The following is a 27,387-nucleotide window of genomic DNA, read 5'->3' as shown; positions in this document are numbered from 1 at the left end:
AAGATTCTTAATGATATCGAAAAGTGGCAACCCGGAGGGTGGTATGAATTAATAGATGTACATATGTATACTTATCGCTACTTTACTGCTGCTGTAATTAATGCTTATTGCCCTTATAGGGTGGTTGACTGTCAGGTCAAATCAAGTTCTTTTTTTTTTCTCGAACTGTCGGAACGGTTAGATACTAGTGTATATGAAACGCACACACGACGTCACGTTCAAATTAACTCCTCCTTCTACATAGTTATAATTAAACATATATATATTTATACAGTCAGCAACCCTACTGGACTTATGTGCTTATTGTGTCTTTTTTCTTTTTCCTTGTTTGTTTTATTTTGTTACTGTGTTTTGCGACAATAAATGACTTTTTCACCTCAGCAGCTCGAACAAGGGTACTTTGCTACTTAAAAACAGTGAGCAAAATCGCATTTTGCTCACTGAGTGACACAAAATGAGCAAAATGCGATTTTGTTCACTCAGTGAGCAAAACGCGATTTTGCTCACTGTTTTTAAGTAGCAAAGTATCCTTGTTCGAGCTGCTGAGGTGAAAATTTTATTGTTGGTATATCTTAAGAAAACATGAGTGAATAGAGGTAAGTGATGAAGAAGGAATACATTTTTTGGGTTCTCTAATATGTTCTCACTGCTGAGGTGAAAAGTTTTGTGAACTACACGAGATCAAAGTTATTTACATCTCGTGCGCTTTTGAGTCCCTTACTACGCTCAAGATTCTAAATTAGATTCACTCGCTACGCTCGTGAATCTAGTATAGAATCTTTCGCTTGCACGGGACTCAAAATAAGCACTCGAAGAAATATCAAACTTTGATCTCTTGTTGTACAAATAACTATTTATTTATTTATTTTATTTAATTAATATAAATTGTATGTTTATAACAGCGGCAGCGTCATACGTAAATAACATTGAATAAGCAAACTCGAGGCGCAATTTTTCACTGTTGTCGAATTCGAATAACAAATGGTTCATTTATTCATTCAAAAACGAGATCATATTGTATTTTATTTTCTATATTGCTTGAAGGCACTGACAGAAATGTAAATATGTAAATTACACATACACATAACTTATGAAAAGAAACTACAAATGAAAATATTTTACGAGCCAAGAATCCATATTATTATAATTTTAAGAAATACATACATCATTTACTATTTACTACCACTGTTTCTGTCGCTTCAAAACAGTATGTAAAGCATAAAATATACTTAAAATTAAAAGAAATGCAAACGGCACACGAAAATCGCAAGTTAAATAAAATGTTAAACCTCGATGTCGACAACGGTCTTAGAAAAAGTAGAAGAAGTTCATTTGAATGTCAAATGAACTGCCTCAAAACGAATTCTCCCCTAACTTTACGCTAACTCGTTAGAGGCTTTTCTCACGAATATTTTGAATTATCAGGCTACCTCGCATTGCTTTAATGTTTTACATTAGGTATATCGTCTCGCATTATTTTATTTTATTATGCGTGATCGTAAAGGTTCAACATTATACTTTATTTTAATCGAAATTAACATGTTCAAATTCTTAGGTTGGACTGAAAGGATAATGAGTTGAAATTGTGTGAAAATAAATAGATCCAGAAAAAAATCTATCCAAACGTAATTTTTACATGGATCAAGTGAATGAAAAGTGAAAGTTGTGTCGTATCAAAAAGTCTAAAAGCATCCTATGTACATATAACAAAAAGAAGCTCCGCCAAAAAAGTGAAACACACATTTCTTCTTCTTCTTCTTCCTCGCGTTGTCCTGGCATTTTGGCCACGGCTCATGGGAGCCTGGGGTCCGCTTGGCAACTAATCCCAGGAATTGGCGTAAACACTAGTTTTTACAAGCGACTGCCATCTGACCTTCCAACCCAGAAGGTAAACTAGGCCTTATTGGGAATAGTCCGGTTTCCTCACGATGTTTTCCTTCACCGAAAAGCGACTGGTAAATATCAAATGATATTTCGTACATAAGTACCGAAAAACTCATTGGTATAAGCCGGGGTTTGAACCCGCGACCTCCGGGTTGCAAGTCGCACGCTCTTACCGCTAGGCCACCAGCGCTTACAGTGAAACACACATTTAAATAATAATAAATTATATGTATTACTTAATAAGAATTTTTTGACGATGCATGTGACAACGAACTGTAAATAATTTAGATTATATTTCATCGCTTCATTCTCGATATAATGTTTTAACAGGTAGTCCCTTAAACCTACAGGCAACTAGCACGCTTTTAGAGTACTTCATTTGATTTCAAATCGGTATTAGTAGTTCCGGCGGCCGCCACCCAGGGGGTGGGGCGCTGCCGTAGACTTCATTCCTTTTTCGTGCACGGCAACGAGCGCACGCGCTAAAATCATGCCTAAGCGTACTATCGACGAACGAATTAGTGAATATCACAAAAAAATTGAAAAATTACAACAAAAGAAAAATAAAGAACCATCTTATAAACGGATTCGAGTAATTCAGTCCTCGTCTGATGAGGACAATGAACAAGGTAAATAAGTGTTTTTAGTTTGTTTTGGTAGTTATTTCATCAAGAAATGTTACAATCTAGTTTCTAAAGAGTAATCCTTAAAACATTTACGTTATTTAAACGTACGAGATTAATTTAAAATGAATTTTGTCTACCCTCAGATTTTTTTATAAAATAAAGAATTTATTTTAATGCACGGTGTTAGCTGCGAGCTACCTCCGTGTTGTAATAACATATGTTTAAAGTCGGGATTGACTGCGAGTCAATTGCGACAACGTGATTAACTGCGAGTTAACCGCGAGGCACTTGTGCCGAATATAACATGGTATCCATGCAAAACAATAAGCTATATTAATTATTTACGTTGGCTTGTCTGCGAGACATATACAACCGAGTTTTTTTTATAACTCATCTACCTTATTTTGGGTCTTCAAATAAAATTTACGTTTTTGTTTCTATTTTAGAAAATAACGTTGTCCGTCGTCCTCTAACGGACCGAATTAATCGAGAAGGCAGCGTGACTGAACCTTTTCAACCTGAGGAGCACCAGTGCACTCCACCATTACCTCTGAATGACCCCGAGGCGAATCCTCGCCAAAACAATGAACCAGAACATGAGATAGCCGAGCCGGCGGTGGAGCAAAGTGCTCCTACGCCCGATGAAACCGCACAAGCATCCGCGGATATACCGGTAGAACCGGAGCTGCTTATGGCTTTGGGCGAGTCCACAGATGATACACCTGAATTTGGTAAACCAATACATGACAGTTTAGCTAGTCTGTGGTTACCTTTACTAAAAAAGGGCCTGCTCAAAGAAAACAAAGAAAAACTTTTAAAAAGTTATTTAATACCTGAAAATTGCAAGCTTCTGCAGTCCCCAAAACTGAACGCAGAGATCTCAGCTGCAGTATCTGAAATAGTCAGAGGGCGCGATAAAAAACTGTCTGGTTTTCAACAACAGCTTGGCGCCGGCATTACTGCACTCAATAAGGGTATGGAGATCCTACTAAATAGCGACAATAAAGCCCAGGCTCTGACTCATTTCAGTGATAGCTGTCGAATCTTGACAGATCTTCACTGCGCTTCGACCAAGGATAGAATAAAATTGTTAACTCCTAGCCTGGAAAAGAACATCCTACATGTAATCCAAGATTCCGAAAGAGACGATACTCTTTTTGGTAACGTTTTGTCTGAAAAAATTAAGGCGAGCAAAGCCATTCAAAGACAAGGTCAACAGATAAAAAAGACTGCGCCATACCAACCCTCTACTTCCGGATTTCGTCAGCCGACGGCAAACCGCTATACCCCGCCGGGAAACTGGAGGGGTCCACCTCGCTACTCCTACCCCAACAGCAGAGGTGGACGAGGCAGCCAGATGAGGATGACAACGCCCAGGAGGTCGTACAATTACAGCACAACTCCACCGGCAGCGAAACCTGCCCCTCAGACCAGGCCTCGTGCTCCAACTCAACAGTAAACCAGGTACATTCTGGTAGAATAAGTTCATTTTACGACTGCTGGCTAAATATAACTCAAAATATTGAAGTTTTAACTTGGATTCGGGAGGGATATAAAATTCCTTTCTCTAAAAGCGTTGAACAACCTCCAGTAAGCCACCCCGCTTACTCTTTTGACGAAAGTCGTGACATGTCACATGCAATTAATAAACTACTAGAGTTAGGTGCCATTTCACAATGTAATGCATCAAGAAACCAGTTCGTTTCTAAAATATTCTTGACGCCAAAACCTAATGGCGAGAAACGATTTATCTTAAATCTCAAATCGCTCAATAAATTTATTCCTAAAATTCACTTTAAGATGGAAGACCATCGAACCGCATCCAAGTTAATACCCCAAAATAGTTATTTAGCCAACATTGATTTAAAAGAAGCTTATCTTTTAATACCTATCCATGTATCAGATCGAAAATATTTACGTTTTCAATTTCAAGCTTATGGTTCTAACGAAATTTTGACTTATGAGTTTAATGCCTTGCCTTATGGCTTATCGTTAGCCCCGTGGGTTTTTACTAAAGTAATGAAAGAAGTAATAACTTATTTAAGATCCAGTGGTCTGAAATCCGTCATGTATTTAGATGACGTCCTTTGCATAGGCGATGACTATACTGATTGTAATAAAAACGTAAGTGAGACTGTAAAACTACTTCAATGTTTAGGTTTCGTTATTAACTTAAGTAAAAGCTCACTGGAACCCAAGCAAAGTTGCAAGTTTTTGGGATTCAATTTCGATGCTCGGAATATGTCTATGTCTTTGCCGAGTGAAAAACGTAATAAAATTGCCCAGTTAGTTAACAAATTTATGAAATTACCACGTTGTAGTATTCGTGAATTTGCTCAATTGATCGGCGTACTTGTCGCGGCTTGCCCTGCTATTAAGTATGGATGGCTGTACACAAAAATTTTAGAACGCCAGAAATTCCTATTTTTGCAAAGACATAATGAAAATTTTGAAGCCAAAATATCATTACCCGATATCATTCGTGCCGACTTAGATTGGTGGGCTAAGAATATTGCCACTGCTGATAATCCTATGAGGACAGAAAACTTCAAATACGAAATCTTTACAGACGCCTCAAGGTCGGGCTGGGGCGCTGTATGTGGCAATAAGAAAGCAAACGGAACGTGGAAAACCGTTGAGATGGAACACCATATAAACTATTTAGAATTGCTCGCGGTATTTTTAGGCCTAAAAAGCTTCGCTTCAAACGTTACCAACTGTGCAATATTATTACGAATTGACAATACGACCGCTATTAGTTATATTAACCGTATGGGAGGTATACAATTCCCACATTTAAATGACTTATCGAGATCAATTTGGCAATGGTGCGAGGAGCGCCATATTTGGTTATACGCGTCATACGTGAATACCAAACTTAACCGCGCAGATGAGGAGTCCAGGAAAATCAACCCCGACACAGAGTGGGAACTGTCTGCCCAAGCCTTTGATACCATTATTAAAAAATTAGGCCACCCAAATGTTGATTTATTCGCTTCACGTGCTAACGCGAAATGTGACGCATTCGTCTCATGGAGACAAGAGCCAGATGCCATGGCAGTAGACGCGTTTACACTTAACTGGAGCCCTAGCTTCTTTTATGCATTTCCACCGTTTGCGCTAATACTAAAATGCTTACGAAAAATTGCTGACGATAAAGCTGATGGAATACTTGTATTCCCCTATTGGCCTTCGCAGGCATGGTTCCCCTTCCTGACAAAACTTCTAAAGTCAGAAATCATAATGTTCGCTCCTCATAAACACCTGTTAAAATCACATTTCAGGGACCACCACCCCCTGCATGCCAGCCTTACCCTGGGTGCCGCGAGGCTTTGCGGGCGGCGTTCATCAAGCAGGGAACCCCACTCGACGCAGTACCTCTAATGCTAGCCTCATTGGCTCCGAATACTTTAAGTCAATATGGCGTAACTATAAAACTTTGGTGGGAATATTGCACTTCTAAAAATATTGACATCTATCATCTGTCGATACCCGAGGTACTCTCCTTTTTAACGGAACTATTTAAAAAGGGTTGTTCGTATGGTTCATTAAATAGCCACCGTTCGGCGTTATCCTTGCTGCTTGGCAGCGAGATAGGTACAAATAACTGTGTGAAAAGACTTTTAAAAGGGGCATTTAAATTAAAGCCAACAACACCAAAATATAATTCCACCTGGGATCCTCAGGTTGTACTAAATCATGTTTCGTCTTGGTATCCCAACTCCGATATACCCCTTGAAAAAATCACTAAAAAACTAGTTACTCTGTTAGCACTCTGTACAGCTCACAGAGTGCAAACCCTATCTCTCATAAAACTAGAAAATATTACAGAAATTTCAGATGGAATAAAAATTGCTATAGTTGACATAATTAAAACTTCTGCCGTAGGCCGAGAACAACCTATATTGAATTTGCCATTCTTCCGAGAAAAATTAAGTATCTGCCCAGCTACAACCCTTAAGGATTATATTTTCGTCACGAAAAATTTAAGGGTTGGTAGCACGGGAACGCTTTTCCTGACATATAAGCGACCTCACAAGGCCGCCAGCAGTCAAACCCTAAGTAGGTGGATCAAACAAGTATTGCATGAAAGTGGCGTGGATGTCAATGTGTTTGGTGCCCATAGTACTCGCCACTCTGCTACTTCAACGGCTTTTGCGGCTGGAATCAGCCTAGATACGATCAGAAAGGCGGCTGGCTGGACCAGCACCTCTAAAACCTTTGCCAAATTCTATAACCGACCAATATTCAATTGTAACGATGATTATGATTTCGCTAGATCGATTTGTTTCCCAGAAACCAATGTCAGTGACAATGAAGATTCCTAAATGTTAACTTTAGTGCTTACATGCATATTATAATATATTTTGTGATTATTAGGCATGTGAAATAAATAAGTATAAAAACAATAAAAATAAAAACAATGAATACAATTTTTAATTTCTCACAAAACTTTCAACTCTAAACATCTACCTGTTAAAACATTATATCGAGAATGAAGCGATGAAATATAATAGATGATTAAACGAACTTTCCTGAAGTGAAGTTCGATCACTATTATATGAGTCGCTTCATTCGAAGATATAAATATAATCACCCACCCATCCCTAGGTGACCCAAAAAAGAAAGTTTTGTTCGTGACTCTAAAAAATGAAGTCTACGGCAGCGCCCCACCCCCTGGGTGGCGGCCGCCGGAACTACTAATACCGATTTGAAATCAAATGAAGTACTCTAAAAGCGTGCTAGTTGCCTGTAGGTTTAAGGGACTACCTGTTAAAACATTATATCTTCGAATGAAGCGACTCATATAATAGTGATCGAACTTCACTTCAGGAAAGTTCGTTTAATCATCTATAATGTAGTAAGTATAATATTTAGTTTATAAGTAGTTTTAAGAATTGTATTGTATGTTCGCAAAGGGCAGCTGTTGATACCATTTATTTGTAAGATCATATGTATACACAGTGGACAATAAAAACCTTCTTATTCTTATTCTTATTCTTAAGCGTTAACAGGTCGTAATAGATTCCTAGAGTAAAATGATGCGAGTGTCGAGTGGCACATGCAATTACCTCAAAATAATCAATACGCGAACAGCAAATAAACACTGTTTTATAATACGTGTGTTTCATTCGCAAATTGCTACAGTGTCGTAACTTAATTACGAACGTTTATTTAACGCTCCACATTAATTACGAAAAAACCTTCGGATTACAATAACTGGGTCATGTAACTGTAGTCATGCTTCATGCAATGTGTGCCATAAATAGTGTCATGAAGTATTTAATATTATTTTCTCAACATACACACATGGCTACGACGAAACATTAGAAGCGCGAAGAAAAGAAAGAATACGCCGAGATAACCCACCTCCATTAATAATGTAGATTTTTGAAGTGAAAACTTCTTTAGCGGCGCTGGGCACTTTTTGAGGTGGGGAAAAAATGATAAACTCGAGACAGCGTAAGGCGAACACGTGACCGTAAGGGTCGTAAGGCGATCACGTGACTGTTAACCCTGTAAGGTGGCCACTCATAATATAAATGGCATTTAAATCAATAAAGAAAAACTCAATGTTATTTGACATTCATGTTGCGGACTCCTTTTCAAGACTCTTTACCTATGTTCAAATAATTTGACGTTGTCATGGCAGTATGTAAATAAACATGTCAATGAAAAAGTGTGATCTTATTTGAGAATGATGATAATAATATATATCCGCCTATCGTTCAAGAATACTGCCTCTGTTTCAGGCTCTTGAACCCACCATCACCGTGTCGGAGCAGCGATTATCGGATCAGGTGCGCGTCATTCAGCGGCTAAAGCGGTTGGATGACTCGACACTTGATCGGCTTCGCCTGGAGGCTCTCTCGCTTGCGCGGCCTCCACCTCGGCGCGGGACCCGCCCGCGACGTCGCCGAATCCGGTGCCCGCACCCGACCGGGCACCGGGGGCACCGCGGTTGGATCTCAACGCCGACGAGGAGGAGATCGCGCAGAGTGTGAGTAGTACAGCCAATGAGCAACTGAGGAGGACTCTGGATGAGGCGATTACGCAGTATCGCTCCACTCCCAACACTAGGCCACGATTACCACGTTTGCCTATGAATAGACGCAATCTAGCGCTAATGGGAGCCCTAAACGCTTTACTAGAGCCATATTTGCGGACTAGTAAAGATTTAGATGATACGCACGCGATCATGTATTGCGGAGCCATCGCGGCGTGCCGTGTTGCACGAGTCAAGTTTCCGGACTCTGAACGTGCACCTAGGACCGCCGGAGGTGCCCCCGCATGGCAAATACGGATCGAGCGACGTATCAGCTCCTTTAGGACTCTTATCGCAAAGCTGATCTGCTTCAGGGGGGGCAACAATCGCCCCCGAGTAATGCGCTTTGTAAACCAGGCGTTCGCGGGGACGGATATCAGGCCCCGCGACTACATGGCCAACGTTACGGAGCGCATCGACTTTCTAAAGCAGAAAGTCTATGCATGGGCAAACCGTATTCGCCGCTACAGAGAGCGTGTGGATCGATTCCAGCAGAATCGTCTTTTTCAGAGTGACCAAAGGAAGGTATACCGAAAGTGGGAGGAAACCAACCTTCGTGAGTCCGACACGCAGCCGCCGGATCCTACTGTCATGACTGACTTCTGGCGTAGCATCTGGTCGGTGCCTGTCGGACACACCGAGGGAAGTTGGATGAATGTTGTCGAGCGTGAGTGCGAGTCCATCGAACCTATGGGGGTAGTCACTATCACCCCCGATGACGTAAGTTGTGCCATCCGCACGACCCAGAACTGGAAAAGTCCTGGGCCGGATGGATTGCACAACTTCTGGCTAAAATGGTTCCGATGCTCGCACTCCTGCTTGGCAGCACAATTTCAACAAGCCCTCGAGCTTGGTTCTCTCCCACCTTCCTTAACAACTGGTGTCACCTTCCTGCTCTTCAAGTCCGGTAGTACCACGGAAGCAAAAAACTACAGACCCATCACATGCTTGCCTACACTCTACAAGCTCCTTACATCCATTTTGAGAGCAAAAATCAACGCGCACATTGTCGCAAATAATATTTTGGCTTCCGCTCAAAATGGATGTAGGGTTGGGTCCCGTGGTACTAAAGAGCTCCTCCACATAGACATGACCATATGCCAACAAATCCGGCGGAACAAGGGGGCCCTCTCAGCCGCTTGGATTGACTACAAGAAGGCCTATGATTCGGTGCCTCATTCATGGCTGGGGAGGGTCTTAGAGCTGTATAAAGTTGATGCAACTTTGAGAGCCTTCCTAAGCGCGTGTATGGGGCGGTGGACCACAGTCCTTCGTCAACCAGGAGGCGGGAATGACCGCTCTGGGCCGCAAGATTTTATAAGGATTGAGCGAGGAATCTTTCAGGGTGACAGTCTGAGTCCCCTGTGGTTCTGCCTAGCTCTGAATCCCCTCAGCACCCTGCTGAAAGATTTGGGACTAGGTTGCCGGCTTCGGAGAGAGGGTGAAGTCATTTCTCACCTTCTGTACATGGATGACCTCAAATTATTTGCACCAAATAACCAAGACTTGTTGGACCTACTGAAAACCACCGAAGTTTTCAGTAGTGCCATCAACATGGAGTTTGGTGTCGATAAATGTGCGGTTATACATGTAGAGCGGGGGAGGGTTGTAAATTCAACAAATTTACAACTCTCTGAGACAATGGCTTTCAGATCTATCTCTGAATCAGAAACCTATAAATACCTTGGTATGTCACAGTCGTTGGGTATTGAGGACGAGGGTATTAGACGGTCGGTGAAGGAGCGCTTTTTCAGTCGGCTTAACAGTCTTTTGTCAGGAGGCAACAAAGTGCGCGCCTTCAACGCCTGGGTAATGCCCCTACTCACATACTCCTTTAGCATACTAAGGTGGACTCAGACCGAGCTGGACGCCCTGGATCGGAGGGTCCGATCACTGCTCACCGCACATCGCATGCTACACCCACGCTCGTCAGTTATGAGATTGTACATCCCACGGAAATGTGGAGGCCGAGGCTTCCTAAACGCCAAGGATCTCCACAACCGCGAGGTGTACAATCTCAGGAATTATTTCCTTAACAACGAGTGTGGGATGCATCGTGATGTGGTGGCAGTAGACAGGAACCTCACGCCGCTCTCCTTGGCAAACGAGAACTGGCGCAAACCTGTGGTACTAAGTACTGCGGATCGCAAGGCGGCATGGGAGAGTAAGGTGCTACACGGGCGGTTCTACAAGGCCCTCACGGGACCCGATGTGGACCTGCTCGCGTCGGTGAACTGGTTACGATTCGGGGACCTCTTTGGAGAAACCGAGGGTTTTGCCTGTGCAATTGCGGACGAAGTAATGATGACGAACAACTATCGGAAATATATCCTGAAGGACGGTACGGTCGACATTTGTCGGGCATGCCGCCGTCCCGGAGAGTCACTCAGGCATATCATTTCCGGTTGCTCTCATCTTGCTAACGGAGAGTACTTGCACAGACATAATCTCGTAGCCAGGATTATTCACCAGCAGCTTGCTCTTCTATACAGCCTTGTGGACCGCGAAGTACCGTACTACAAGTATTCACCTGCGCAAGTTCTCGAGAATGGTCGTGCCACGCTCTATTGGGATCGATCTATCATCACTGACAGGACTATTGTAGCCAATAAGCCTGACATTGTGATAATAGATCGATCGCAACGCCGGGCCGTGCTCGTTGACATCACCATCCCCCATGATGAGAATCTCGTGAAAGCTGAGAAGGACAAGTGTAGTAAGTACCTAGACTTGGCTCACGAGATAACCGCCATGTGGGATGTTGATTCGACGATCATTGTCCCGATAGTTGTTTCAGCGAACGGTCTAATAGGGAAGAGTCTCGACCAACATCTTGAGAGACTCTCGCTAGGTGGTTGGATCAAGGGTCAGATGCAGAAGGCGGTGATCTTGGACACGGCGCGGATAGTCCGCCGGTTCCTCTCTCTGCAGCCCTGACCACCGGCAGCTTGGGTCTTGCCCCGCTGCTGGCGGCACCCTAGGTTAGGTTTTTTATAATATGTTTATAAGTATTTTGTATTGTTTTTGTAAGTGTTTTTGTATTTTATTTTTATATCCATATTGTAAAAAACCAACCTAAGAAGAGAAATAAATAAAAGTATAATAAATAAATAGAATACCTCCGCTAAACGTACGAGTATGTATCGTGTTACCGGGCGTCGGTAACATAGTGAGGTGAGTTTTCACTTCTATCGGCACTCCCCGAGTGCAACCGTTGTTGCTTTTTTTTTAAAGTAATTTCATTTGCTAAGTTAGTTTTATTAGGGTGGAACTTGCAATGGAAAACTCGTAAATAAAACAGCGATTATATGAGAAATTAACATTATCAGAAAACCTTAATGGAATTATTTGTTATTCAAATCGATTTTCCTAAAAAGTTCGTAGTCAAAGTAAAGTGGTAGATCAGGGTTGCTCCAGTCCATCGCTTCTAGAACAGTTTTCTTATTTGGCCAGAAGTACTGTCCCTTCACCGACTGGTCCACGTCAAGGGCTAAATAAACTGGAGCCTTGGCTCCTTGTTCTTCTGAATAAAAACCCATTCCACGGTTAATTGACGTCTTGACGAACCCAGGGTGTATTGAGTTAACGGAAATATTCCTACCGATCTCCCTCTGTTGCAGAATCGTCAACGCACATAACGCTATCTTGGAAATCCTGTAAGCGAGCATCTCAGTTTGGAAGAAGTCCTCAGCCTTTACTTTCCCGTTTTTGACGGAGTCTAGAAACCAGTTGACGAATGCATCAATATCAGCTCTCTCCAAATTGTTGTTCGTCAGCTTGCCGATCCAATATTTGTTTCGGAGATTAGAAATGTGTCCACATATACTGGAAATGTTAATGACTCTTGCGTTCTGATTTAGGATTGGAAAGAAATGTTTCTCGACGGTTAAGTTACCGTAGTAATTTGTGTTAAGAACTCGAACTGAATCTTCATAAGTGGTTTTTTCCAAGTCTTTGACGGTAACGCCTGCGTTATTGACTAGTATATCCAAGCGTCCGTGTTTTTGCAGCACGTAATCCGCACAGTTTTTGACACTTGTTGCATCAGTTACATCTAATAAATGAAATTCAGGTTTGAAACCCTCAACTTTGAGCTTTCCAATGGCATCACTGCCTAGTTGCTCAGTCATTGCCGTCACATACACCGTCTTTACTGTTCTCTTCATGAATTCTTTCGCGATAGCGAAACCGATCCCTTGGCTTGATCCAGTCACTAATGCTACTTTATTGATCATCTTTATTCGTGTATTTATCGACAATTTAGTAACAACACGCGGCGTCCTCGATGTCAAGCGGTTTAATGCGAATCAAATGCACACAAAGATCCCAAGATAAGGAAAGTCATGAGCACAATTAAACATGTTTGAGTACGAAAATGATCGTAAAGTTTCGTTTTGTTGCTACTCGTGATAACGATAAAGAGTCTGTATACCTTGTCGGTACATTTACGGCACACGGCATATCCGTTAATTATTTTATATTCATGTAAATATATACCTAAGATGTGTATTTGAAGCCTGTGAACTTTGAAATCAAAACAGGAAAGAAATCTTTTTGGGTCAATACTCCAATATTAGAATTTCAAATTAATTCAAATTTCATTCATTTCGATTCAGCCTATTTATAAAAGATCCTAGTTAAAATATAGAGCTCCAGAGTCTCACAACAAAGGGTAGCGACATTCTAATGCGATTCAAACACCAATTTCGCCAATCCAGTCGCAGCGTGCGGACGAGACAAAAATTTCCAACCACCCAGACACATTTTCGTTCCGTGAAGCCTTAATTCTCTGGCATCAAGGTTCAAACTTGAATATCTGAGGTGCAGGAGTTATTTGGCGCGAATGTTGATTAAAACATAGAAAGGCGGGCCGTTAGCTCGGAATACTCTGAATTGAGTTTTATTCGCGCGGCGAGTGAATAGCAACTAGTTGCAATGTCGCACCGGGCTGCTGTCAATGCGTTAAAATGTAAGAAATGCAAATAAATGTTCTATAACACTTATTTTTTTAACTATAGTCCCGTTAGGCAGTCACATTTTTACTTGTAATATTTCTTATGTTACTTTTGGCGTTATAAATAAGTACTTAGGTGCCTATATCTTACTTATGTTTGTGCTTTGGATCGTGACAGATATCAGACCATTTGAAGAAAGTTAATATTCACATGTGTTACAAACTTACAACTTAGTTATAAAATCTTTCCCAAAGGATAGACAACATTAGGTTTTTCTTCCTCTATATCCAACATTATTGTTACACGTAAATTTTAGGCTCCTGATATGATAAAACTATGCGTTGTGTCGTTTAATCACTGAGACAGGTTAATCCCACATTAACTTTAAGCTCAAAAAAGAAGGTGACGGTGAAGGTGAAATATGGGATACCTAAATAAGTCATAATACCTGGGAGACCAAGCTTTGCTCGGAAAACATATAAACACTCAAAAATGCGCGTTTTCCCAGAGATAAGACGATTTTTCGCCCCTGAAAACCCACATATAGGAAATTTCATCGAAATCGTTAGAGCCCTTTCAGAGATGTCTGAAATATATATACATATAAATAAATAAACAAGATTTGCGTGTTTAAAGGTATTAGATAGATAGATTAGATAACAGACAACATCGTCCCAATTGGCCTGGCAGATGCACTGGAGGAGCCGAGGTTATCTCACGGGTAATGGCTCGACGATCCGTAGATCGCTCGAGCAAACATGCCTGCAGATTGGATACGACTCCTTCAACGCCAATTTAAACTTGCACTGACGTGCTAGAGAAATGTGAATTTAAAGGTTAGATTATAAAGTCAAACGCTGTGAGTTGTGACCTCGCGAAGAAATGCTTACTTTGTTGACTCAAATTAACAGTAAACTGACAATGGTCTTATGCGCTATATACCCTAATGGCGCTTAAGGGGCTGTTCATAAATTACGTCATCTATTTTTGACGATTTTTGACCTCCCCCCTAAACTCATCCAAAAATCATGCTTCGAATGACCCCGTTTCCTCCTACGTCATGCTACCATCATCCGATGTCCAGACCCCCTCCCCTAATTTGAAATGACGTAATTTATGAATAGCCCCTAAGTCAAAGTAGAGATGCGACATCCGGACATACTCGAAAGCATTTTTTCCCAAGCTGAAACTGAAATCTTCGCCTTTGCTCGGTCAACAAGTATTTGTAATACTCTTATTTTAACCACGCCATAATTTAACGACATTTTTAGGGTTCCGTACCCAAAGGGTAAAAACGGGACCCTATCACTAAGACTCCGCTGTCCGTCCGTCCGTCCGTCCGTCTGTCACCAGGCTGTATCTCACGAACCGTGATAGCTAGACAGTTGAAATTTTCACAGATGATGTATTTCTGTTGCCGCTATAACAACAAATACTAAAAAGCGGCCAAGTGCGAGTCGGACTCGCCCATGAAGGGTTCCGTATTTAGGCGATTTATGACGTATAAAAAAAAACTACTTACTAGATCTCGTTCAAACCAATTTTCGGTGGAAGTTTACATGGTAATGTACATCATATATTTTTTTTAGTTTTATCATTCTCTTATTTTAGAAGTTACAGGGGGGGGGCACACATTTTACCACTTTGGAAGTGTCTCTCGCGCAAACTATTCAGTTTAGAAAAAAATGATATTAGAAACCTCAATATCATTTTTGAAGACCTATCCATAGATACCCCACACGTATGGGTTTGATGAAAAAAAAATTTTTGAGTTTCAGTTCGAAGTATGGGGAACCCCAAAAATTTATTGTTTTTTTCTATTTTTGTGTGAAAATCTTAATGCGGTTCACAGAATACATCTACTTACCAAGTTTCAACAGTATAGTTCTTATAGTTTCGGAGAAAAGTGGCTGTGACATACGGACGGACAGACAGACGGACAGACGGACAGACGGACAGACGGACAGACAGACAGACATGACGAATCTATAAGGGTTCCGTTTTTTGCCATTTGGCTACGGAACCCTAAAAACAGAATAAAATAAAGATTTAAGTGAGGCTCCCATACAACAAACGTGATTTTTGATCGAAGTTAAGCATCGTCGGGCGGGGTCAGTAGTCAGTACTTGGATGGGTGACCGTTTTTTTGCTTGTTTTGCTCTATTTTTTGTTGATGGTGCGGAACCCTCCGTGCGCGAGTCCGACTCGCACTTGGCCGGGTTTTTTTGGTAAAAAATAACGTTAATACATGGAAATGTTCATAACACCACCAAGCTTTAGGGCTTTAGGGCTTGCTCGCAACCGTTCTCTTTGTCAGTGACTTAATAAAATTCATACCTTACTTACTTTTAATTACTCACGAAAGACATAAGCCTCGACTGAGTTAAATCTGTATTCGCTGCACGACGCGGATCCGAGGGGCCTACCGCGAACACAGAAGTTCGCAAATAGCGGGCATCTCTCTCTGTCACTCTAATTCCGCCTTAATTGGAGTAAAAGAGAAATATGCTCGCAATTTGCGAACTTCGCTGTTCGCGGTAGCCCCTCTGCTCCCGATTCCCGTCTCTTTCTCGACTAATTGCGTACCGGAGGAACAATGGGGAATAATTGGTATCTCGCAAACTGGTTTGCAAGTTGTCCCGTCTTGCTTGGAGTTGATCTAACCAATCTAGCCCATTTCATGTCTGTATAAATATCTCTCAATATTAGCTGTTGAAACTTTGAAATTTAATTTCCGATACTAAATATAATTATATATAAATAGCTATAACTAAATAAAATTGTGTTATCTGATGCAACGGGCGTAACGGACACATTCATACCTACGTGACGCTTGAAGCAAAAGGTACAACGTTGTCGATTCCCGATAAACGAAGATTTTTAATTGCATTTTTGTAGGAATAAATAGCGATTTAACGTCAATAAGATAAAGGATGACGCATGCTAGACCGACACGAGCCCGGGCCGATGCGTCCATCACGTCATTTTCTATGACGGCTGATCGGTGATCATGTGGCGCTTTCCATAGAAATCGAAGCGCCGGTTGCTCCGGCCCGGCCCCGGCGCGGTCTATCGTGAGTCATCCTTGAACCGTCAGGAGTCATTGAGCAGCGAGTTTACCATCAGGCGATTCGTCCGCTTGTTTGCCTCCTACATATATATCATAAAAAATACTGCACATATTTAATGTGAAAGACGCACAAACGATTGGCTGCGATCTCGAACAATCGCATTTCTCGCAATATTTTGGGCACTGTTTATACTGATAAACCGGAGTGACTTTGAAATGCAGAGGTGACTAAAAAATTCAGTTTTTAAGCAATACATACTTAATATATTTTTATCATAATATACAGGATTTCGGCAGTAGGTAAGCAAGAATTCTAATAACTTGTTACACGAACAGTTCGCGAAATAATGCTAATTTTGAAGCCATTTTAAAACTATCAAACCTGAGACGAATTTACCAACATCTTTCTATCTTATACCTACACGGAATACTCTGTTTAAACATGCTAACTCTAACTAAGACATCTACTTATAGATAAACCATTTTCAATAGACGTAGACGTCAAAAATTAAATTAGTGCACTTCTTCTTCAACCCCACCCTTGACCACTTTTATTATTTTCCTTGGGCATAGTGACACCCATTGTGCCCGGTAACACTCTAGTCGCTGCCACACGAAATTGTACCTTACTTCCCTATCACAAGACACATATCCTAGTGACGTGAGAATTCATTAGACCGCGTCTAAGGCATGCCATTAAGATCTGCGTCTCAGGAAAGCTCTAGTCTAACGAGCATGCAGACTCCATTATGACACGGCTTATTTCAGACTTATACGCAGAAGATGTAGTGTTTCTTATTCTAACATAACCAATAACACAAAATTAAGAAGATTTGAATACAAAATTAAGAAAGGTCGCTGCTAAAATTTTGTCGGGTATGTTTAAATTTTAATTTAAGAGACGTATGGTTGACGTAACTGATGATCGAAGAGCTGGCGGCTTCCTCGCACAACTTATCGGCATTGCGATACAGCGAGGAAATACCGCCAGCATCCTTAGTACAATGCCGCAAGGGCCTATTTTAGATTTAAGCTAGTACCGCTACCGTACCGTAGTACCACTGTATATCTGTTTTATTTAAGAGATATGTAGATATCTCTTCTTCTAGTGGAGACTAGGTACGCGTTCAAAGTATTAAACAAAATGTTTCGTGAATTGGGCTTCTGCTTAGTCCTGTGCCCAGCGTCATCGCACCCGCGGGCTTTAGGAACACTTTTCGGTAGTCAAAATACTACCTTACTACTCGGACTTACACCTCAATATTCTTAAGCCACAGTCAGTAGTTTCATTTGCATTTAACTATAAAATAGCCGAGATTGCGTTGTAGTAAACACAATCTTATACCTATGGAAACAATGTTTAGTTTACAGTAACGCGGAACATGTCACATTCTAAAATTGTATGTTGGAAATTGTCTATAGAACAATAAATTATAAGGTTTGATAACACTACTCGTATTGGTTATATTGGAGTTGTATTATAATAGATAGTATGATTTTATGATATCACGTCTCGTTCAAAGTAGAACTGCTTGGAATTATGGAGATAATTTTAGTAATAAAAGGCAATTCCTCTGAATATGTGTTTAGTTTTTTATTCTTTTCGTTTTGTGAAACTTCTGCTAAATATACTGGTAGTTCTCTGAGTTGAGCGACGTTGCGAACCCCTGAGGTTAAAAAAAAAACAACGGGTTGCACTCAGGGAGTGCCGGCAGAAGTGAAAACTCAATGAGTAGTGCAAAATGCACTATGTATAATTGAGGTTAACGCCATCTAGCGTTATAGCGTTAATTACTTGAAACCCCTAAGCACATCACTGTTAGTGCTCGAGTTATATTAATACCAGTTAGAGCGAAACTCACTAGATGGCATTTAAATCAATAAAGAAAAACTCAATGACATTTACATGTAACAGTTTTTCATGTAATGTCATTGAGTTTTTCTTTATTGATTTAAAATGCCATCTAAATTAGTGGCCATCTAAATCTTACGGTCGCGTGATCGTCTTACGCTGTCTCGAGTTTATCATTTTTTCCCCACCTCAAAAAGTGCCCAGCGCCGCTAAAGAAGTTTTCACTTCAAAAACTGGGTCGTCAAAAAAATAATATATGTACATAATTATCGAACCGGCTCACATTTCACAAGCTTCGGTTAAGAAAAACTCTAGAGTCTCTAGAGAACAACATCCCTACAAAAACAATACACTCTTTTTTTGGGGCAGTCGTGTAAAAACATGTTTTGCCAAAGGTGAAAAGACCTTTGCTTCTTTCGGTCAAATACATACATATACAGTTTGTATGCGAGGTCCGACGAATCGTTGCGGAACTTGGTTTGCCTCCCGTAAAAGGCTGGATGTTGAAAGGCATTCCAGAAAAGTGAGTACGTGAGGCTATTTTTTAACACTTCTGATAAAGCTAAGAAAAGTCGATACATGTGTGGTACGACAACTAATGATAGCTTTAAATTCAACAGTATTTAATACAGATTTCTGTAGGTTATTAAAGTAACTGCCATATGCGTCAAGTCCTCGACAATGTAGACAGTTCTGGAATGCCCCGCAGTTTTCTGAGCTCAAAAATGCAGACAGCCGAACGAGTCTTTAACTATTCAATTTGGCACTTAAAGGGTAGTCCGTTGAGTGTTGTCTAATTGCCTCTGTTTCTGCTCTTACAGTCCATACTACTACTACTTACATTACATAATAGTTACTTGCTTACGGCATTAGAATGTTGCTACGTGTTTTGTAGCGCGATTAAGTGGCCTACATTTTCCACAATCTTGTATAATTTCACAAAACTGTTTGCCAACGATACCACCTCTGACCTCACAGCCAGCTGGTACTAACACAATTATCGGAGCATGTTTAGGCCATTATAGCCCGTATTGCGATGACGTAAAGATACTGATACAAATCTTGTTTGCGTGCCTAATGTCACTTTATTGACCTTATTTATTTGGCGTTGGCGTTATTGGGCGATTAACTTTCACACAGTTATTTACTTAGTGGAATAGCTGGGCACCTATTAGGGTGTGAATACAATACAATCAATTTTAGCTATTATGATTGTCTGTTTTATTTGCCGATGCCCTTACTTACTTGTCCAATACATAATTACCTACTAATTCATAAATGGAAATTAAATTAATATCGCATTATACCAAGAGTTTTACGGAATGTATGAGCCTAATATAAGACGTGTGAATTAGACCCCAGAGAACCCAGCCTGCATTATGCTAGCATAGGATATGTGAAACGCTATGGTATACCTACCTTATGATATGAAGAGAAATTTGTAGCGAGCAGTGAAACGTATTGACGTGTGATGATAATGATGATGAAATTTTACATACGGCCGATCGAAGCGGAATAAGCGCGGAGTCGTGTGGTTAACACATTCACTGCCAGCGACCCGCTAGGCGGGTTCTCTTTTTGTAGCCTCGTTTCGCTACATACGGCTATCCCGTATTATCGGCTACGATCGTAGCGTAAGCTCGTGCTGGCCTGAGTGTGTTAGTACGTAGCGCTACGTGGCTGTAGCGCGTAGCAAGTATTTCCCGCATGAGTTTGTCTACCAAACGCATCATCAGCGCCCAATTGTTCACGCGTGTAGAGAAAAACGTTGTTATTCGACAATAGGCTAGCACCTAATGACAGGCGTGTCTCACTCCGCGATTTTGTCGCTTTGCTACAGGTAGCTAAAACTATATCCGTTCGGCCCCAATTTTGGGGAAAGCCATAAGCCGCTCGTAGTGGCGCTGTCGCCACCTAGCGGCCATATCTGTGCTGATCGTAACAGACGCGTTTTGTTAGAGAGTGAGCCTTCTGTACTTAGTACTATTATTTATTCTGTGCTAATGATTAAACTGCATAATTACTCGTCAATAGTAAGTTTGAACACAAGTTGTCTAACAATACTCGTTGGCAACTAAACTGTAATTTAGGCAGTTGAAACACTCAAGCCTTAATTTAATTCAAATTGAAATGCAGGACAATAAATCAGCTCAACTACAAACTTGGTAAGTGATTCATTCCGACAATTAATATTTATGTACAATCTGCCGCAAGATCTCCCGCTGCGCCCGCGCGATGATCTACGGTGGGTCTGGTAATGAAAGGCCTTTGTTAAGGCTAACGCACATTTCTACTTCAGTTTCGTATCTACTTCGGTTTCGTATTGAGGCTAACTAAGCACGAAACCAGACTTTCTGCTCACGACAGGCGAGCGGGTAAGGGATACTGATTTTAACAGTCAGTAATCTGTACAATGCAACGATAACAGCGCGCTGTAAGTTCTATGACTGTGTTACTACAAATAACACTGGAATGAGTGTAAGCATCTACAATGAATGTACCATGCGAGAATTTAAAGTGCGGCGGTGTCGAGGTGATATATGTGTGATAAGGGTTAACCCTCACCCTCACCCTTAGGTTAACCTCAGGGCTCAGAGCTCTAAGCATCTGTCACCAATGAATAAATTCACTGATATATATATTATTGTTCAATTTAGTGTAGAGAAAACAAAACTATTTTGGCTCAGTAATCCAAAGTGAATATTGGCCTCCGAAACGAGAGCGTGCCAGCTGTCCCGTGGCCACAGTAAAACGAAGTTTTATAGATAGATACCTAGTTACGTTTCAACCCAACTTGTTGCTTTTAGTCTGTTGCATACAAGAACTAATGTGGCCATAGGCAATCTGCAGCGAATGAACATGAATAAAATTGTTAACAATAACTTGTTTATTTGGATTCGCGAGCCACGCTCGCGCTCATGCACGTATTAGTTAAGACCCTTTTTAGGGTTCCGTAGCCAAATGGCAAAAAACGGAACCCTTATGGATTCGTCATGTCTGTCTGTCTGTCCGTCTGTCCGTCCGTATGTTACAACCACTTTTTTCCGAAACTATAGGAACTATACTGTTGAAACTTGATAAGTAGAGGTATTCTGTGAACCGCATTAAGATTTTCACACAAAAATAGAAATAAAACAATAAATTTTGGGGGTTCCCCATACTTAGAACTGAAACTCAAAATTTTTTTTTCATCAAACCCATACGTGTGGGGTATTTATGGATAGGTCTAAACTGAATAGTTTGCGCGAGAGACACTTCCAAAGTGGTAAAATGTGTGCCCCCCCCCCCTGTAACTTCTAAAATAAGAGAATGATAAAATTAAAAAAAATATATGATGTCCATTACCATGCAAACTTGCACCGAAAATTAGTTTGAACGAGATCTAGTAAGTAGTTTTTTTTTAATACGTCATATTTCCCTTCATGGGCGAGACCGACTCGCACTTGGCCGCTTTTTTTTTATTTGTCAGGATGTCGCCGTCGACGGATACGTCTGGGAGGACATCATCATCATCATCATAGATAAGTATTATTTATCTCCTATCAAGCCAGCCTCGATCAAATGAAATCATGCAAGTGCAAACGGCCAATGGGCGCGTGAGGATTAACCGATAACCATTAGAGCCATTAGGACTATTTGTAGCCGCCAAATGCCACGCCGAGGTCGGCTATCGTTTATTCGATGACCAATACCCCCCACTCATTTACGAATTATACCATAATTGGTAAGCCATTTGCAAGATATTTCCCGTCGACGTAATAAAATATATATTACTCTTAAATTTTACTCCGTGGACTTCAGGTTGGCTTTAACTTTTTTAAAGATTCACCCAAAAGATTGCCTATCTTGCGCCTAGGCGAAAATACATAAAGTAATGAATATAATATCCGTAATGTATCCGTATAAGTAGTGAAGTAATATATGTCCACTATAATTTTACAAAAGAGATCTAACACACATAAGAAGCATTTCCTTGACTTGTTTTGCGAGAGCTACTTAATGGCGAGGAAGCGCAGCGGAAGCTTTGTGGATAAGGAAAATGAATTCAAAAACCTAAAATGGCTAACTGCCAAAATATTCTCAATACTACTAAACAATAAAGCATGCTTATACAGAGTGCAACATAGATGGTTGCTTACACCGCACAGTGATTTTGCATCAGCGCTCCCGAGCGCGGGGGCACTCATGAGCACCGCTGCTCTGTGTTGTTTTCCACATCAATGCGTTCTATTCCGTGACCAGTAGTTGAATATCAAACGTTAGAAACCATCGGTTAGGTACAGTAAGCTGCGAAATTGCATGGAGAAATTATGAATGAATTCATTGATAAATTCGCCATGCACTTTTACTGAGGAATAGATACTTAATTTGGCAAATAAATTAGCCGTCGTGTTCTTACAAGTTTTTATTTACATTCAACCTAATCTGATTTAAGTCCGTGTTCAAATATTGCGATAAAAAACCAGCTCCCTGATTTACGATTGAATGTATGGGATGAAATGTAGAATGTGATATTTTTATATGTTATTTTACCATAAAACTGGTATGGTGAAGACTGAAAGTTTGGGTAGATGCTATTAATATAATCTGTAAGTGTTGGAAGTTTTATTAAATAATTATTAACGGGTTTAGATGTCCACTATAATTTTACAAAAGAGATCTAACACATAAGAAACATTTCCTTGACTTGTTTTGCGAGAGCTAATGGCGAGGAAGCGCAGCGGGAGCTAAAAATTCTAGCATTGTTGCTCAACCTTTGTGGATAAGGAAAATGAATTCAAAAACGTCAATATGGAATCTTAGATTTTGTTTTTCTGCGTAGCTATTTTCTTTATTTCACCTCGGAAAAAATGCTTTTATGTGCTCAGCTATCTGGAAATCCGGCTGTTCAGTTGCTCTCCTGTAGAGGTCGCATAACTGAATCAATAATTGTGCAATTTTGTGAGCATATTCAATTACTTTTTGAAGTGAAAACTTCTTTAGCGGCGCTGTGCACTTTTTGTGATGGGGAAAAAATGTTAAACTCGTAACAGATGTCACGTGACCGTAAGACGTAAGACGGACACGTCACCTGATCGAAAACCGTCTTAACGTTACTTCAGAGTTTTTCGTCATTGAGTTTTTCTTTATTGATAATGTCATCTAGTGAGTTTCCCTCTAACTGGTATTAATATAACTCGAGTACTAACAGTGATGTGCAATTAATGCGACGAAATAACGCTAGATGGCGTTAACCTCAATTATACATAATGCTGCAGACATTTTGCAATAGTGATTGAGTTTTCACTTCTGCCGGCACTCCCTGAGTGCAACCCGTTTTTTTTTTTCGATTCACTTTATATTTTTTTGTCAAAATGAGAGTTCACGAGGTCTATAGTTACTTCATAACATGAAATCATAACGGCCAATCCGAGGGATGTTGTCATTCTTACCGTGAAATAGGTACAGTCAGCTGCAGGGAAAAGGTACCCCCCTGCATAGAAGTTTGTACGGAATGGAATTCGATATTTTGAATCCAAATTTAACAACCCAATTTGCGATAAACATGCGCTGGCAGCTGTTGTAACCCTTAATTTAAAATTTACACATCCTTTACAAGGACGATGAAAACACCATGTGATGAAAACAACAACACAGGCAAGTCAATATTAAAATTGAAAATCTCCGCCATTAAAACGTTTACCTTTCTGATGCATGATGGTATATCTATGATGACTAGCAGTATACGCAACCTATTCTATGTGTTAATAAGTTATTAATAATAACTTAATAATAACTTATTATGTATGAAACCAGGCGGCGTAGCACGGTCGCGTTTTTATCACTTGTCACCATGCCTGTCACGTTCTAACAAGTATGTAAGTGCGAAAGGGACGCGCATAGTGATATGCGATAAAAATGGAACCGTGCTGCGCCCGCAGGAGGCAAATTCGAACAGTATATCGATATTAAACTTTCGTGAGACATAATTTTAATTAATACAATATTTTAAACTGTTTAGACGACAACAATTTCACTGACTTGAATTTTTAGTCGCTATTGGCGACATGTTTCGGGCCCTTCGGGGGTCCTTCTTCAGGCTCGAGCGCTCGCGACGACTGCAACTCGTGCACTGATCGCGCCGCCCGCCTCGTCGCTCTAAAAATTCAAGTGAGTGAAACCGTTGTCGTCTAAACAGTCGAACGTATATTTTGACATGAAAATGATATATTATCTAAATGATGTCATTTAGTCGCTCGCACTTGTCCGGTACATGCATGTATTGGCGCGAGCAAGACGCACGGGCGAATGATAACAAAATGACATCATTTTGTGGTCCAAAATGTAAGTTTGAATTGGCCTCCTAGTTTAAGGGCCATATACCTGTCATATACAGTAAGCGACAAAGTTTTTGTCACGTCCACTCTAGGGAATGTGAGTCACGATTAATACAGTTAGGCGTAGGTTACGTACTGTTGGAAACTTTATAAAGTTATACCTACCTTTAGGTTACTCTTACAATGTAATCTTTGTTAAATGAGTAAAATTGACGTAAATTAACTCTGATATGATCGAAATTATTGGTGATATCGGAAATGATTCGGAACTAGGTATACCCGGAAATTCTAACTGTTTTACGGAAAAATACACATTTCTTGGAGTGTTTTAGAAATTCAGATCACAACGGAGCTACCTTCAAGACGGAACGCTAAAACTATAAAAAGCGCCGATAGACTGTGCAATCCGCTAAAAAAAACCGGCCAAGTGCGAGTCGGACTCGCGCACGGAGGGTTCCGCACCATCAACAAAAAATAGAGCAAAACAAGCAAAAAACAAGCAAAAAAACGGTCACCCATCCAAGTACTGACCCCGCCCGACGTTGCTTAACTTCGGCCAATAATCACGTTGGTTGTATGGGAGCCCCACTTAAATCTTTATTTTATTCTATTTTTAGTATTTGTTGTTATAGCGGCAACAGAAATACATCATCTGTGAAAATTTCAACTGTCTAGCTATCACGGTTCGTGAGATACAGCCTGGTGACAGACGGACGGACGGACGGACGGACGGACGGACGGACGGACGGACGGACAGCGGAGGCTTAGTAATAGGGTCCCGTTTTTACCCTTTGGGTACGGAACCCTAAAAACAACTTTCACACTGTGCGGTCTAGCGGTGTGCTCAGTGTGCTACGACGTAGCTCTCCAAGTTATCCGTTGTATTTTAATTTTTAACAAGCAGAAACGTCTGCGAACGATGCTTTCAAGCTTAGTATAAATTTAAAAGTGGAAAAATTACTGTCTTGGGTGTGACTTGAACTCCAGAGCCCGTGCGTTCAAGTCGCACACAAGACAGTAATTTTTCCACTTTTAAATTTATCCGCTGTATCTAACAAATAGGCCAATTCGAACGTACATCGACATCCGGCCTAATTCGAACTATAAGATACCTCAAAAATTTGCTAATGATACGATTTGGATCGGATATGTCAGTGTCAAAAGTGACGTTTCATCAAACAAAAACGTTGTATATGATGCGTATAGGTAATCAAAAGTACATGTCTTATCTTTAGCAAATTTTTGACGTGGTTATCTTAAAGTTCTATAGAAAATTCGCTCGTTTATCGGGACGTTTTTGAGCCAGTACCTAAAGGGGCCCACTGATTATCAGTCGGCCGGACGATATCGGCCTGTCAGTGGTTCAGAACTGTCAACTTTTTGTTCTAACTGGCAGGCCGATATCGTCCGGCGGACTGATAATCAGTGGGCCCCTTAATAATAGGACACTCGTTAACCTAAAAACACATACTACTAGTGGCTCTGTGACCTGTGAATTGTAGACCTCTGAAACCTTCAAAGCTCCGCCTTTTTTTCACGAGAACGGTTGAGAAATGCTCTTACACGCTCTTCTCTCTGCACGACTTACAATGTTGTCTTACGATTTATACCTACCCTTCTGTGAAGAAAATATAAATATCTGAACAAAGGAAATCTAATATTTTGCCGGCATAATATATATTTGCTTATGAAGCGAGCACACATTTAAACATTTAAGGCTTCGTCGCACAGGCGCGTTTTCCGGGCGGGGCGTAAGCGGAACGCGCCGCTTTTACATATAAAACGCTCACGCCGCGCCCGGAAAACGCGCCTGTGTGACGAAGCCTTTAGAGGATTTAGGTATCGCTTGCTGTATACTTATTCAAAATTAACAGACAGAGTTACTTTGCGTTTATAATATTATATGTATAGTAAGGTTAGGGATAACACTAATAGTAAGCGATCCTAAGGACCGCCTAAAACTATAAATATCTAAGCAGGGTCACCCACCATTTTCAAGCTCACTGCACCACTGCACTGTTTGTGTTCTATTATTGAATAAATTTCGAGAGTTAACAGGTTAGAATAGTTATCACTAAAACCCAAGTATCACTCATACAAACAATAGTCCATCACACTATCAAGTTCACTGCATTCTGTGACAAATCGAGTGTCGGGTCTACAAGATACACTATAGTAATCACATCACAGTAGTTCACCGCGCATTTAGCGACAGAGCTGCGGTCGAAAGTTTCTTTGTGGCGAAGTTCGGTCGAAAGCGGACGCGAGCGGAGCGTCGATGTCGCGTTGTCGCTCGGCCGGCTGGCTCACTACTGCCGCGCCCGACGCACAAAGGACGCAGTTCTACTTTCCATACAAAAGGTTCTCATTTTCAAGGGATCTTTCTTTGAAGCTTTTTTCGACTATATTTGTTGATTGTTCTCAAAAATTATCCCAACGATTAACCTTTTGGACGCCAATGACCGGTATATCCGCACCGTAGGTTCAACGCCAAAGACCGATTGTCACAGACAACAGAGCAACATCGACCTACGTGCATATAAATAAAGTTCAACTTCAGTTTTCACTCTTCAATGATGTGGCGTTTGAGTGACAGCTTTAATTGTGTTTGAGACGGCGTGGAAAAGGTTAAGATGA

At 40.8% G+C, this 27,387-nt stretch overlaps 2 protein-coding genes across 2 annotated transcripts; one reads left to right on the top strand and one right to left on the bottom strand.

Annotated features, from left to right (window-relative positions):
* The first annotated feature begins 2,374 nt into the window (after window positions 1-2,374).
* Window positions 2,375-5,908, top strand: LOC134658155 (uncharacterized). The gene is made up of 3 exons (XM_063513764.1): window positions 2,375-2,513; window positions 2,957-3,974; window positions 5,795-5,908. The coding sequence occupies exons 1-2, from the start codon at window positions 2,375-2,377 to the stop codon at window positions 3,967-3,969; spliced, it is 1,152 nt and encodes a 383-aa protein (XP_063369834.1). The 3' UTR covers window positions 3,970-3,974; window positions 5,795-5,908.
* Window positions 5,909-11,893: 5,985 nt separating this feature from the next.
* LOC134658056 (carbonyl reductase [NADPH] 1-like) lies at window positions 11,894-12,791 on the bottom strand. Its single transcript, XM_063513658.1, has one exon. It carries the CDS (start codon window positions 12,789-12,791, stop codon window positions 11,901-11,903), a length of 891 nt encoding a protein of 296 aa, XP_063369728.1. The 3' UTR covers window positions 11,894-11,900.
* Between the last annotated feature and the right edge of the window lie 14,596 nt (window positions 12,792-27,387).

Source organism: Cydia amplana, chromosome 21 (assembly GCF_948474715.1).
Source record: "Cydia amplana chromosome 21, ilCydAmpl1.1, whole genome shotgun sequence".
Taxonomy (NCBI): domain Eukaryota; kingdom Metazoa; phylum Arthropoda; class Insecta; order Lepidoptera; family Tortricidae; genus Cydia; species Cydia amplana.
This window is presented reverse-complemented; position numbering and strand designations above follow the sequence as displayed.

Excerpts from the sequence above, each read along its gene's own strand:
- LOC134658155 (XM_063513764.1), top strand. The coding sequence starts at position 2,375 with ATGCCTAAGCGTACTATCGACGAACGAATTAGTGAATATCACAAAAAA. Across the intron at positions 2,514-2,956 it reads TGATGAGGACAATGAACAAG|AAAATAACGTTGTCCGTCGT; the intron begins GTAAATAAGTGT and ends TTTCTATTTTAG.
- LOC134658056 (XM_063513658.1), bottom strand. The coding sequence starts at position 12,791 with ATGATCAATAAAGTAGCATTAGTGACTGGATCAAGCCAAGGGATCGGT.